The sequence below is a fragment of the Eucyclogobius newberryi genome, unplaced genomic scaffold, assembly GCF_026437365.1.
Source record: "Eucyclogobius newberryi isolate DKJ021-1_F unplaced genomic scaffold, fEucNew1.0.hap1 SCAF_9, whole genome shotgun sequence".
Taxonomy (NCBI): domain Eukaryota; kingdom Metazoa; phylum Chordata; class Actinopteri; order Gobiiformes; family Gobiidae; genus Eucyclogobius; species Eucyclogobius newberryi.
The window spans coordinates 39,968,572-39,982,984 of NW_027316532.1; the positions used below are offsets into that span (position 1 = coordinate 39,968,572).

Sequence of the window (14,413 nt, forward strand, 5' to 3'; positions counted from 1 at the left end):
GGTCGGGCCCTAACCCTGACCTCTTACTGCCTCCAGGAGGGTCAGCGTTAGCCCTGACCTCCTGCAGCTGTATATTTCCTCATGCATATTCATAATATACCTGCTGCTGTATATTTCCTAATGCATATTCATAATATACCTGCTGCTGTATATTTCCTCATGCATATTCATAATATACCTGCTGCTGTATATTTCCTCATGCATATTCATAATATACCTGCAGCTGTATATTTCCTCATGCATATTCATAATATACCTGCTGCTGTATATTGTAATCCTGATGTATATTTGTGGGTATTCTTCGTTCTAAGGTTTTAGCCTGAATAAAACATAAGCATCATAAACTGTCATGTATGAAATGTCTGATTTCATTTATTTCGCAGACCTTGAACTTGGCGTACAGCAGTATTTTTGGATCCTACCGGAACTTTCTGGGTCCACCTCACATCAAAGTCATGTGTCGGCTGCTGGGTTACCAGGGCATCGCCGTGGTGATGGAGGAGCTGCTCAAAGTAGTCAAAAGCTTGGTCAGCATCACACACATGTATATGTGGAGATATTGTCTTAAATGTTTCCTTTAAGATGAAGCTGGAAACTATGACAACGTACAAGTGATTGATAAATAATGAGTGAAATACAAATGTGTGACATTGTGAATTAGTTGCAATACTAAAATTGTAGATGAATATCCAAACACAAACTCGATTATTTTCCCTTGTTCATTCTTTGTAACATTTAGATGTAGTGCAGCTTTCAAATAAACAACTTCAAATAAAAAAGGTGCTTAAGATCTGAAAACCATTGTATTTGATGTACTTGGTTTGATGGTTTTATTTCCCTGTGTAATAATATATATAGTGTTGTTCTGGTCTTGTTTAGCTACAAGGGACCATCATGCAGTATGTGAAGACTCTGATGGAGGTGATGCCCAAAATCTGCAGACTCCCTCGTCATGAGTACGGATCTCCTGGTGAGGAACCTACAATATGTGCCATATACAAACATGTTTAATATTTATGTATAATAGTATATTTATGTATACTATTATGTTCAATAGTTATGTTGAGATGAGACAGGAGTAGCACTAGATTAGGACCAAACATCTTAAAACCTGACATTCTGAACAATTTTGACTTGATATATTCCGTTTGATTTCCCGTATTGCATTGTGTCACCTTTGACCTTCGACCTACGCCTCACAGGAGCATGATGAGGGGTCTCACTTCATTATTCCTTTATTCAGTCATCAGCATGTACAGTATATACAGTCTCCCCTCAAACCTTTACAGTGCTGCTGTTATTCCTTTTCTATAGGAATCCTGGAGTTCTTCCATCACCAGCTCAAAGACATCGTGGAATATGCAGAGCTCAAAACCGTCTGCTTTCAAAATCTGCGAGAAGTGGGCAACGCTCTGCTGTTCTGCCTCCTGAGTGAACAGAGTCTGGTACGACACGTGGGAGAAGAAGTGCAGTCTCATGTTTGGTGTGACTCTAACTGTGGCTTGTGTTTAGTCCCAGGAGGAAGTTTGTGATTTGCTTCACGCTGCACCTTTCCAGAACATCCTCCCCCGCGTCCACGTCAAAGGTACAACACACGGCGCCTACGGCAACACATTCATGGACAGTTTACAATCCTCTCAATTTCTTTTTTGCTTTTTCAATCTGTCATTTATTTGGTGATTACAACATAATACAAAAAATCGAGTACGTTGCAGAGAAAATATTTGACTAATGATGATGATTCAGTTTTTTGACATGTTGCGGTGCTAATGTCGATCTGTTTCCAGAGGGTGAACGTCTGGATGCAAAGATGAAGCGATTGGAGGCGAAATACACTGCTCTGCACATGGTCCCTCTGATCGAGCGCCTCGGGACCCCTCAGGTCGAGCCCTAACCCAGTTTAATAGGCTATTATCAACCCCTAACCCAAGACTATTATCAACCCCTAACCCAAGACTATTATCAACCCCTAACCCAAGACTATTATCAACCCCTAACCCAAGACTATTATCAACCCCTAACCCAAGACTATTATCAACCCCTAACCCAAGACTATTATCAACCCCTAACCCAAGACTATTATCAACCCCTAACCCAAGACTATTATCAACCCCTAACCCAAGACTATTATCAACCCCTAACCCAAGACTATTATCAACCCCTAACCCAAGACTATTATCAACCCCTAACCCAAGACTATTATCAACCCCTAACCCAAGACTATTATCAACCCCTAACCCAAGACTATTATCAACCCCTAACCCAAGACTATTATCAACCCCTAACCCAAGACTATTATCAACCCCTAACCCAAGACTATTATCAACCCCTAACCCAAGACTATTATCAACCCCTAACCCAAGACTATTATCAACCCCTAACCCAAGACTATTATCAACCCCTAACCCAAGACTATTATCAACCCCTAACCCAAGACTATTATCAACCCCTAACCCAAGACTATTATCAACCCCTAACCCAAGACTATTATCAACCCCTAACCCAAGACTATTATCAACCCCTAACCCAAGACTATTATCAACCCCTAACCCAAGACTATTATCAACCCCTAACCCAAGACTATTATCAACCCCTAACCCAAACCTTTACGAACTTAAACATGTCGCGGTCTAACCCTATAAATAGTTCCCAAAGCTTAATAAAAAGGTCTGGTTTGGCTCCAGATGTGACGAGGAGCTCCTCTTTAAGCCAATAGTGCCAAACCTCCACTCCATACAGACTCTAGCACAGACATGTGGCCCGCGGGCCACATACGGCCTGTTTGTCTTTATAATCCGGCCCGCCAAACATGTCAAGTAATATTTATAAAAAAGAAAAAGTGTTTTGTTTTTTTTACTATTAGGCCAGGTCACAATATAACTAAGAACCAAAAAATAACAATTTTAGAAGCAAAATAACTTTATCCGCTTTTGTCACATTTGGCTTTACAAAATGTAACTTTATGAAAGGCTAAAATAAACTTTAGGAACAGTAACATGTCAGACCTTGTTCAGTCGCAATAATTGTGATTTATTTATTTTTTTCTCACAAAGATCGGAACACTAATATTTGATATTGTGTCTTCCCTCATAGCTACAACTGAATCTTTTTCTACAATATTTCAAAACGGGTGGAAATAATCAGGCAAATGATTCCTTCCTGATTTGAAGGATTTTCCCCATTCAAAAGATAGTTTTATTTGAATTGCACTGTTGCTATAACAGTTTCCATATCAAATCCTTTAAAACCAGGAAGGGAACATTATGTCTGAAACTCTTGAGCAACTTTAACCTTTGAAAATGATTCCCAACCCTTAAAATTGGCATCAACCCCACAATTCCACATTTGTCAGACTCTATATTATGTGTTTTAGGAGTTTAATTTGACCTCTTTAGATGTACATTATTATCAAGTTGATCTGCATGTGAATTTTTTTATTTCTAGTGATGGAAAAACAGAGAAAGTACAGTTAACAATTCAAAACTAAATAGTATCTTTAAAACACAAATATTTAGTTCAAGATACTATATTATGTTCCTCTTCATAGCAAATCGCCATAGCCCGTGAGGGGGACCTGCTGACCAAAGAGCGCCTGTGCTGTGGCCTCTCCATGTTCGAGGTGATCCTGACCCGGGTGCGTGCTTTCCTCGATGATCCCATTTGGCGTGGCCCGTTGCCTAGTAACGGAGTGATGCATGTGGACGAGTGTGTGGAGTTTCACCGGCTGTGGAGTGCCATGCAGTTTGTCTACTGCATCCCTGTGGGCGCGCACGAGTTCACCGTGGAGTAAGTCTGGCTGCAGTGCATTACTGCCTGTTCTTTTCTTTAAAACAATCATTAAAAACATTATGTTGGTAGATTTCTCACAGATTTACATTTATTTCACAATAGGACAATAAAGGCTCATGACGATCTACTCGTGTCATAGTTCAATACCAAGTACCAGAAAAAACAACATTCTTGATATTCTGTGATTGACATGTACCATTGCTCCTCCTGTAGCGTGTGAGCCTGTAGCGTGTGTGAGCCTGTAGCGCGTGTGAGCCTGTAGCGTGTGAGCCTGTAGCGTGTGTGTGAGCCTGTAGCGTGTGTGAGCCTGTAGCGCGTGTGAGCCTGTAGCGTGTGTGTGAGCCTGTAGCGCGTGTGAGCCTGTAGCGTGTGTGAGCCTGTAGCGCGTGAGCCTGTAGCGTGTGAGCCTGTAGCGTGTGAGCGTGAGCCTGTAGTGTGTGAGCCTGTAGCGTGTGAGCCTGTAGCGCGTGAGCCTGTAGCGTGTGAGCGTGAGCCTGTAGTGTGTGAGCCTGTAGCGTGTGAGCCTGTAGCGTGTGTGTGAGCCTGTAGCGTGTGTGTGAGCCTGTAGCGTGTGTGTGAGCCTGTAGCGTGTGTGTGAGCCTGTAGCGCGTGTGTGAGCCTGTAGCGTGTGAGCCTGTAGCGTGTGAGCGTGAGCCTGTAGCGTGTGTGAGCCTGTAGCGCGTGTGAGCCTGTAGCGCGTGTGAGCCTGTAGCGCGTGTGAGCCTGTAGCGCGTGTGAGCCTGTAGCGCGTGTGAGCCTGTAGCGCGTGTGAGCCTGTAGCGCGTGTGAGCCTGTAGCGTGTGTGAGCCTGTAGCGTGTGTGTGAGCCTGTAGCGTGTGTGAGCCTGTAGCGTGTGTGAGCCTGTAGTGTGTGAGCCTGTAGCCTGTAGCGTGTGTGAGCCTGTAGCCTGTAGCGTGTGTGAGCCTGTAGCCTGTAGCGCGTGTGAGCCTGTAGCGCGTGTGAGCCTGTAGCGCGTGTGAGCCTGTAGCGCGTGAGAGTGAGCCTGTAGCGCGTGAGCGTGAGCCTGTAGCGCGTGAGCGTGAGCCTGTAGCGCGTGTGAGCCTGTAGCGCGTGTGAGCCTGTAGCGCGTGTGAGCCTGTAGCGTGTGAGCCTGTAGCGTGTGAGCGTGAGCCTGTAGCGTGTGAGCCTGTAGCGTGTGAGCCTGTAGCGTGTGAGCCTGTAGCGTGTGAGCCTGTAGCGTGTGAGCCTGTAGCGTGTGAGCGTGAGCCTGTAGCGTGTGAGCGTGAGCCTGTAGCGTGTGAGCCTGTAGCGTGTGAGCGTGAGCCTGTAGCGTGTGAGCGTGAGCCTGTAGCGTGTGAGCCTGAGCCTGTAGCGTGTGAGCCTGTAGCGTGTGAGCGTGAGCCTGTAGCGTGTGAGCCTGTAGCGTGTGAGCGTGAGCCTGTAGCGTGTGAGCCTGTAGCGTGTGAGCCTGTAGCGTGTGAGCCTGTAGCGTGTGAGCCTGTAGCGTGTGAGCCTGTAGCGTGTGAGCGTGAGCCTGTAGCGTGTGAGCCTGTAGCGTGTGAGCCTGTAGCGTGTGAGCCTGTAGCGTGTGAGCCTGTAGCGTGTGAGCCTGTAGCGCGTGTGAGCCTGTAGCGCGTGTGAGCCTGTAGCGTGTGAGCCTGTAGCGCGTGTGAGCCTGTAGCGCGTGTGAGCCTGTAGCGCGTGTGAGCCTGTAGCGCGTGTGAGCCTGTAGCGCGTGTGAGCCTGTAGCGCGTGTGAGCCTGTAGCGCGTGTGAGCCTGTAGCGCGTGTGAGCCTGTAGCGCGTGTGAGCCTGTAGCCTGTAGCGTGTGTGAGCCTGTAGCGTGTGTGAGCCTGTAGCGCGTGAGCGTGAGCCTGTAGCGCGTGAGCGTGAGCCTGTAGCGCGTGAGCGTGAGCCTGTAGCGCGTGAGCGTGAGCCTGTAGCGCGTGAGCGTGAGCCTGTAGCGCGTGAGCGTGAGCCTGTAGCGCGTGAGCGTGAGCCTGTAGCGCGTGAGCGTGAGCCTGTAGCGCGTGAGCGTGAGCCTGTAGCGCGTGAGCCTGTAGCGCGTGAGCGTGAGCCTGTAGCGCGTGAGCGTGAGCCTGTAGCGCGTGAGCGTGAGCCTGTAGCGCGTGTGAGCCTGTAGCGCGTGTGAGCCTGTAGCGCGTGTGAGCCTGTAGCGCGTGTGAGCCTGTAGCGCGTGTGAGCCTGTAGCGCGTGAGCCTGTAGCGCGTGAGCCTGTAGCGCGTGAGCCTGTAGCGTGTGAGCCTGTAGCGTGTGAGCCTGTAGCGTGTGAGCCTGTAGCGTGTGAGCCTGTAGCGTGTGAGCCTGTAGCGTGTGAGCCTGTAGCGTGTGAGCCTGTAGCGTGTGAGCGTGAGAGCCTGTAGCGTGTGAGCGTGAGCCTGTAGCGTGTGAGCCTGTAGCGTGTGAGCCTGTAGCGCGTGTGAGCCTGTAGCGTGTGAGCCTGTAGCGTGTGAGCCTGTAGCGTGTGAGCCTGTAGCGCGTGTGAGCCTGTAGCGTGTGAGCCTGTAGCGTGTGTGAGCCTGTAGCGCGTGTGAGCCTGTAGCGCGTGTGAGCCTGTAGCGCGTGTGAGCCTGTAGCGCGTGTGAGCCTGTAGCGCGTGTGAGCCTGTAGCGCGTGTGAGCCTGTAGCGCGTGTGAGCCTGTAGCGCGTGTGAGCCTGTAGCGCGTGTGAGCCTGTAGCGCGTGTGAGCCTGTAGAGTGTGTGAGCCTGTAGCCTGTAGCGCGTGTGAGCCTGTAGCGCGTGTGAGCCTGTAGCGTGTGTGTGAGCCTGTAGCGTGTGTGAGCCTGTAGAGTGTGTGAGCCTGTAGAGTGTGTGAGCCTGTAGCCTGTAGCGTGTGTGAGCCTGTAGCGTGTGTGAGCCTGTAGCGCGTGAGCGTGAGCCTCTAGCGCGTGAGCGTGAGCCTGTAGCGCGTGAGCGTGAGCCTCTAGCGCGTGAGCGTGAGCCTGTAGCGCGTGAGCGTGAGCCTGTAGCGCGTGTGAGCCTGTAGCGCGTGTGAGCCTGTAGCGCGTGAGCCTGTAGCGCGTGTGAGCCTGTAGCGCGTGAGCCTGTAGCGTGTGAGCCTGTAGCGTGTGAGCCTGTAGCGTGTGTGTGAGCCTGTAGCGTGTGTGTGAGCCTGTAGCGTGTGTGTGAGCCTGTAGCGCGCGTGTGAGCCTGTAGCGTGTGAGCCTGTAGCGTGTGAGCCTGTAGCGTGTGAGCGTGAGCCTGTAGCGTGTGTGAGCCTGTAGCGTGTGTGTGAGCCTGTAGCGCGTGTGAGCCTGTAGCGTGTGTGAGCCTGTAGCGCGTGAGCCTGTAGCGTGTGAGCCTGTAGCGTGTGAGCGTGAGCCTGTAGTGTGTGAGCCTGTAGCGTGTGAGCCTGTAGCGCGTGAGCCTGTAGCGTGTGAGCGTGAGCCTGTAGTGTGTGAGCCTGTAGCGTGTGAGCCTGTAGCGTGTGAGCCTGTAGCGTGTGAGCCTGTAGCGTGTGTGTGAGCCTGTAGCGTGTGTGTGAGCCTGTAGCGTGTGTGTGAGCCTGTAGCGCGTGTGTGAGCCTGTAGCGCGTGTGTGAGCCTGTAGCGTGTGAGCCTGTAGCGTGTGAGCCTGTAGCGTGTGAGCGTGAGCCTGTAGCGCGTGTGAGCCTGTAGCGCGTGTGAGCCTGTAGCGCGTGTGAGCCTGTAGCGCGTGTGAGCCTGTAGCGCGTGTGAGCCTGTAGCGCGTGTGAGCCTGTAGCGCGTGTGAGCCTGTAGCGCGTGTGAGCCTGTAGCGTGTGTGTGAGCCTGTAGCGTGTGTGAGCCTGTAGCGTGTGTGAGCCTGTAGAGTGTGTGAGCCTGTAGCCTGTAGCGTGTGTGAGCCTGTAGCCTGTAGCGCGTGTGAGCCTGTAGCGTGTGTGAGCCTGTAGCGCGTGTGAGCCTGTAGCGCGTGAGAGTGAGCCTGTAGCGCGTGAGCGTGAGCCTGTAGCGCGTGAGCGTGAGCCTGTAGCGCGTGTGAGCCTGTAGCGCGTGTGAGCCTGTAGCGCGTGTGAGCCTGTAGCGCGTGTGAGCCTGTAGCGTGTGAGCGTGAGCCTGTAGCGTGTGAGCCTGTAGCGTGTGAGCCTGTAGCGTGTGAGCCTGTAGCGTGTGAGCCTGTAGCGTGTGAGCCTGTAGCGTGTGAGCGTGAGCCTGTAGCGTGTGAGCGTGAGCCTGTAGCGTGTGAGCCTGTAGCGTGTGAGCGTGAGCCTGTAGCGTGTGAGCCTGTAGCGTGTGAGCGTGAGCCTGTAGCGTGTGAGCCTGTAGCGTGTGAGCGTGAGCCTGTAGCGTGTGAGCCTGTAGCGTGTGAGCCTGTAGCGTGTGAGCCTGTAGCGTGTGAGCCTGTAGCGTGTGAGCGTGAGCCTGTAGCGTGTGAGCCTGTAGCGTGTGAGCCTGTAGCGTGTGAGCCTGTAGCGTGTGAGCCTGTAGCGTGTGAGCCTGTAGCGTGTGAGCCTGTAGCGTGTGAGCCTGTAGCGTGTGAGCCTGTAGCGTGTGAGCCTGTAGCGCGTGTGAGCCTGTAGCGCGTGTGAGCCTGTAGCGCGTGTGAGCCTGTAGCGCGTGTGAGCCTGTAGCGCGTGTGAGCCTGTAGCGCGTGTGAGCCTGTAGCGCGTGTGAGCCTGTAGCGCGTGTGAGCCTGTAGCGCGTGTGAGCCTGTAGCGCGTGTGAGCCTGTAGCGTGTGTGAGCCTGAGCCTGTAGCGCGTGAGCGTGAGCCTGTAGCGCGTGAGCGTGAGCCTGTAGCGCGTGAGCGTGAGCCTGTAGCGCGTGAGCGTGAGCCTGTAGCGCGTGAGCGTGAGCCTGTAGCGCGTGAGCGTGAGCCTGTAGCGCGTGAGCGTGAGCCTGTAGCGCGTGAGCGTGAGCCTGTAGCGCGTGAGCGTGAGCCTGTAGCGCGTGAGCGTGAGCCTGTAGCGCGTGAGCGTGAGCCTGTAGCGCGTGAGCGTGAGCCTGTAGCGCGTGAGCGTGAGCCTGTAGCGCGTGAGCGTGAGCCTGTAGCGCGTGAGCGTGAGCCTGTAGCGCGTGAGCGTGAGCCTGTAGCGCGTGTGAGCCTGTAGCGCGTGTGAGCCTGTAGCGCGTGTGAGCCTGTAGCGCGTGTGAGCCTGTAGCGCGCGTGAGCCTGTAGCGCGTGAGCCTGTAGCGCGTGAGCCTGTAGCGCGTGAGCCTGTGCCTGTAGCGTGTGAGCCTGTAGCGTGTGAGCCTGTAGCGTGTGAGCCTGTAGCGTGTGAGCCTGTAGCGTGTGAGCCTGTAGCGTGTGAGCCTGAGAGCCTGTAGCGTGTGAGCGTGAGCCTGTAGCGTGTGAGCGTGAGCCTGTAGCGTGTGAGCCTGTAGCGTGTGAGCCTGTAGCGTGTGAGCCTGTAGCGTGTGTGAGCCTGTAGCGCGTGTGAGCCTGTAGCGTGTGAGCCTGTAGCGTGTGAGCCTGTAGCGCGTGTGAGCCTGTAGCGCGTGTGAGCCTGTAGCGCGTGTGAGCCTGTAGCGCGTGTGAGCCTGTAGCGCGTGTGAGCCTGTAGCGCGTGTGAGCCTGTAGCGCGTGTGAGCCTGTAGCGCGTGTGAGCCTGTAGCGCGTGTGAGCCTGTAGCGCGTGTGAGCCTGTAGCGCGTGTGAGCCTGTAGCGCGTGAGCGTGAGCCTCTAGCGCGTGAGCGTGAGCCTGTAGCGCGTGAGCGTGAGCCTCTAGCGCGTGAGCGTGAGCCTGTAGCGCGTGAGCGTGAGCCTGTAGCGCGTGTGAGCCTGTAGCGCGTGTGAGCCTGTAGCGCGTGAGCCTGTAGCGCGTGTGAGCCTGTAGCGCGTGTGAGCCTGTAGCGCGTGTGAGCCTGTAGCGCGTCTGAGCCTGTAGCGCGTCTGAGCCTGTAGCGTGTGAGAGCTTGTAGCGTGTGTGAGCCTGTAGCGTGTGTGAGCCTGTAGCCTGTAGCGTGTGTGAGCCTGTAGCGCGTGAGCGTGAGCCTCTAGCGCGTGAGCGTGAGCCTGTAGCGCGTGAGCGTGAGCCTGTAGCGCGTGAGCGTGAGCCTGTAGCGCGTGAGCGTGAGCCTGTAGCGCGTGAGCGTGAGCCTGTAGCGCGTGTGAGCCTGTAGCGCGTGTGAGCCTGTAGCGCGTGAGCCTGTAGCGCGTGAGCCTGTAGCGCGTCTGAGCCTGTAGCGCGTCTGAGCCTGTAGCGCGTCTGAGCCTGTAGCGTGTGAGAGCTTGTAGCGTGTGTGAGCCTGTAGCGTGTGTGAGCCTGTAGCCTGTAGCGTGTGTGAGCCTGTAGCGTGTGTGAGCCTGTAGCGTGTGTGAGCCTGTAGCGCGTGAGCGTGAGCCTGTAGCGCGTGAGCGTGAGCCTCTAGCGCGTGAGCGTGAGCCTGTAGCGCGTGAGCGTGAGCCTGTAGCGCGTGTGAGCCTGTAGCGCGTGTGAGCCTGTAGCGCGTGTGAGCCTGTAGCGCGTGTGAGCCTGTAGCGCGTCTGAGCCTGTAGCGCGTCTGAGCCTGTAGCGCGTCTGAGCCTGTAGCGTGTGAGAGCTTGTAGCGTGTGTGAGCCTGTAGCGTGTGAGAGCCTGTAGCGCGTGTGAGCCTGTAGCGCGTCTGAGCCTGTAGCGCGTCTGAGCCTGTAGCGTGTGAGCCTGTAGCGTGTGTGAGCCTGTAGCGCGTGTGAGCCTGTAGCGCGTGTGAGCCTGTAGCGCGTGTGAGCCTGTAGCGCGTGTGAGCCTGTAGCGCGTGTGAGCCTGTAGCGCGTGTGAGCCTGTAGCGCGTGTGAGCCTGTAGCGCGTGTGAGCCTGTAGCGTGTGTGTGCCTGTAGCGCGCGTGAGCCTGTAGCGCGCGTGAGCCTGTAGCGCGTGAGCCTGTAGCGTGTGAGCCTGTAGCGCGTGTGAGCCTGTAGCGCGTGTGAGCCTGTAGCGCGTGTGAGCCTGTAGCGCGTGTGAGCCTGTAGCGCGTGTGAGCCTGTAGCGCGTGAGCGTGAGCCTGTAGCGCGTGTGCGTGAGCCTGTAGCGCGTGTGAGCCTGTAGCGTGTGAGCCTGTAGCGTGTGAGAGCCTGTAGCGCGTGAGCGTGAGCCTGTAGCGCGTGAGCGTGAGCCTGTAGCGTGTGAGCCTGTAGCGCGTGTGAGCCTGTAGCGTGTGTGTGAGCCTGTAGCGCGTGTGAGCCTGTAGCGCGTGTGAGCCTGTAGCGCGTGTGAGCCTGTAGCGCGTGTGAGCCTGTAGCGCGTGTGAGCCTGTAGCGCGTGAGCCTGTAGCGCGTGTGAGCCTGTAGCGCGTGTGAGCCTGTAGCGTGTGTGTGAGCCTGTAGCGTGTGTGTGAGCCTGTAGCGTGTGTGAGCCTGTGTGAGCGTGAGCCTGTAGCGTGTGTGAGCCTGTAGCGTGTGTGAGCCTGTAGCGTGTGTGAGCCTGTAGCGTGTGTGAGCCTGTAGCGTGTGTGAGCCTGTAGCGTGTGTGTGAGCCTGTAGCGTGTGTGAGCCTGTAGCGTGTGTGAGCCTGTAGCGTGTGTGAGCCTGTAGCGCGTGTGAGCCTGTAGCGCGTGTGAGCCTGTAGCGCGTGTGAGCCTGTAGCGTGTGTGTGAGCCTGTAGCGTGTGTGAGCCTGTAGCGTGAGCCTGTAGCGTGTGTGAGCCTGTAGCGTGTGAGCCTGTAGCGTGTGTGTGAGCCTGTAGCGTGTGTGAGCCTGTAGCGTGTGTGAGCCTGTAGCGTGTGTGTGAGCCTGTAGCGTGTGTGAGCCTGTAGCGTGTGAGCCTGTAGCGTGTGTGAGCCTGTAGCGTGTGTGAGCCTGTAGCGTGTGTGAGCCTGTAGCGCGTGTGAGCCTGTAGCGCGTGTGAGCCTGTAGCGCGTGTGAGCCTGTAGCGCGTGTGAGCCTGTAGCGTGTGTGTGAGCCTGTAGCGTGTGTGAGCCTGTAGCGCGCGTGAGCCTGTAGCGCGTGAGCCTGTAGCGCGTGAGCCTGTAGCGTGTGAGCCTGTAGCGTGTGTGTGAGCCTGTAGCGTGTGTGTGAGCCTGTAGCGTGTGTGTGAGCCTGTAGCGCGTGTGTGAGCCTGTAGCGTGTGAGCCTGTAGCGTGTGAGCCTGTAGCGTGTGAGCGTGAGCCTGTAGCGTGTGTGAGCCTGTAGCGCGTGTGAGCCTGTAGCGCGTGTGAGCCTGTAGCGCGTGTGAGCCTGTAGCGCGTGTGAGCCTGTAGCGCGTGTGAGCCTGTAGCGCGTGTGAGCCTGTAGCGCGTGTGAGCCTGTAGCGCGTGTGAGCCTGTAGCGCGTGTGAGCCTGTAGCGTGTGTGAGCCTGTAGCGTGTGTGTGAGCCTGTAGCGTGTGTGAGCCTGTAGCGTGTGTGAGCCTGTAGCGTGTGTGAGCCTGTAGAGTGTGTGAGCCTGTAGCCTGTAGCGTGTGTGAGCCTGTAGCCTGTAGCGCGTGTGAGCCTGTAGCGTGTGTGAGCCTGTAGCGCGTGTGAGCCTGTAGCGCGTGAGAGTGAGCCTGTAGCGCGTGAGCGTGAGCCTGTAGCGCGTGAGCGTGAGCCTGTAGCGCGTGTGAGCCTGTAGCGCGTGTGAGCCTGTAGCGCGTGTGAGCCTGTAGCGCGTGTGAGCCTGTAGCGTGTGAGCGTGAGCCTGTAGCGTGTGAGCCTGTAGCGTGTGAGCCTGTAGCGTGTGAGCCTGTAGCGTGTGAGCCTGTAGCGTGTGAGCCTGTAGCGTGTGAGCGTGAGCCTGTAGCGTGTGAGCGTGAGCCTGTAGCGTGTGAGCCTGTAGCGTGTGAGCGTGAGCCTGTAGCGTGTGAGCCTGTAGCGTGTGAGCGTGAGCCTGTAGCGTGTGAGCCTGTAGCGTGTGAGCGTGAGCCTGTAGCGTGTGAGCCTGTAGCGTGTGAGCGTGAGCCTGTAGCGTGTGAGCCTGTAGCGTGTGAGCCTGTAGCGTGTGAGCCTGTAGCGTGTGAGCGTGAGCCTGTAGCGTGTGAGCCTGTAGCGTGTGAGCCTGTAGCGTGTGAGCCTGTAGCGTGTGAGCCTGTAGCGTGTGAGCCTGTAGCGTGTGAGCCTGTAGCGTGTGAGCCTGTAGCGTGTGAGCCTGTAGCGTGTGAGCCTGTAGCGTGTGAGCCTGTAGCGCGTGTGAGCCTGTAGCGCGTGTGAGCCTGTAGCGCGTGTGAGCCTGTAGCGCGTGTGAGCCTGTAGCGCGTGTGAGCCTGTAGCGCGTGTGAGCCTGTAGCGCGTGTGAGCCTGTAGCGCGTGTGAGCCTGTAGCGCGTGTGAGCCTGTAGCCTGTAGCGTGTGTGAGCCTGTAGCGTGTGTGAGCCTGTAGCGCGTGAGCGTGAGCCTGTAGCGCGTGAGCGTGAGCCTGTAGCGCGTGAGCGTGAGCCTGTAGCTCGTGAGCGTGAGCCTGTAGCGCGTGAGCGTGAGCCTGTAGCGCGTGAGCGTGAGCCTGTAGCGCGTGAGCGTGAGCCTGTAGCGCGTGAGCGTGAGCCTGTAGCGCGTGAGCGTGAGCCTGTAGCGCGTGAGCGTGAGCCTGTAGCGCGTGAGCGTGAGCCTGTAGCGCGTGAGCGTGAGCCTGTAGCGCGTGTGAGCCTGTAGCGCGTGTGAGCCTGTAGCGCGTGTGAGCCTGTAGCGCGTGTGAGCCTGTAGCGCGTGTGAGCCTGTAGCGCGTGAGCCTGTAGCGCGTGAGCCTGTAGCGCGTGAGCCTGTGCCTGTAGCGTGTGAGCCTGTAGCGTGTGAGCCTGTAGCGTGTGAGCCTGTAGCGTGTGAGCCTGTAGCGTGTGAGCCTGTAGCGTGTGAGCCTGAGAGCCTGTAGCGTGTGAGCGTGAGCCTGTAGCGTGTGAGCGTGAGCCTGTAGCGTGTGAGCCTGTAGCGTGTGAGCCTGTAGCGTGTGAGCCTGTAGCGTGTGTGAGCCTGTAGCGCGTGTGAGCCTGTAGCGTGTGAGCCTGTAGCGTGTGAGCCTGTAGCGCGTGTGAGCCTGTAGCGCGTGTGAGCCTGTAGCGCGTGTGAGCCTGTAGCGCGTGTGAGCCTGTAGCGCGTGTGAGCCTGTAGCGCGTGTGAGCCTGTAGCGCGTGTGAGCCTGTAGCGCGTGAGCGTGAGCCTCTAGCGCGTGAGCGTGAGCCTGTAGCGCGTGAGCGTGAGCCTCTAGCGCGTGAGCGTGAGCCTGTAGCGCGTGAGCGTGAGCCTGTAGCGCGTGTGAGCCTGTAGCGCGTGTGAGCCTGTAGCGCGTGAGCCTGTAGCGCGTGTGAGCCTGTAGCGCGTGTGAGCCTGTAGCGCGTGTGAGCCTGTAGCGCGTCTGAGCCTGTAGCGCGTCTGAGCCTGTAGCGTGTGAGAGCTTGTAGCGTGTGTGAGCCTGTAGCGTGTGTGAGCCTGTAGCCTGTAGCGTGTGTGAGCCTGTAGCGTGTGTGAGCCTGTAGCGCGTGAGCGTGAGCCTCTAGCGCGTGAGCGTGAGCCTGTAGCGCGTGAGCGTGAGCCTGTAGCGCGTGAGCGTGAGCCTGTAGCGCGTGAGCGTGAGCCTGTAGCGCGTGAGCGTGAGCCTGTAGCGCGTGTGAGCCTGTAGCGCGTGTGAGCCTGTAGCGCGTGAGCCTGTAGCGCGTGTGAGCCTGTAGCGCGTCTGAGCCTGTAGCGCGTCTGAGCCTGTAGCGCGTCTGAGCCTGTAGCGTGTGAGAGCTTGTAGCGTGTGTGAGCCTGTAGCGTGTGTGAGCCTGTAGCCTGTAGCGTGTGTGAGCCTGTAGCGCGTGAGCCTGTAGCGCGTGTGAGCCTGTAGCGCGTGTGAGCCTGTAGC

At 56.4% G+C, this 14,413-nt stretch overlaps 1 protein-coding gene across 1 annotated transcript in view; it reads left to right on the forward strand.

Annotated features, from left to right (window-relative positions):
• cyfip1 (cytoplasmic FMR1 interacting protein 1) overlaps positions 1–14,413 on the forward strand; it is a 70,359-nt gene that overhangs the window by 46,553 nt on the left and 9,393 nt on the right. Inside the window, exons 23-28 of the mRNA XM_072437910.1 lie at positions 384–527; positions 880–970; positions 1,315–1,445; positions 1,513–1,585; positions 1,788–1,882; positions 3,548–3,786. Of these exons, the coding sequence (XP_072294011.1) occupies positions 384–527; positions 880–970; positions 1,315–1,445; positions 1,513–1,585; positions 1,788–1,882; positions 3,548–3,786 (773 nt within the window). The remainder of the gene's footprint in view (positions 1–383; positions 528–879; positions 971–1,314; positions 1,446–1,512; positions 1,586–1,787; positions 1,883–3,547; positions 3,787–14,413) is intronic.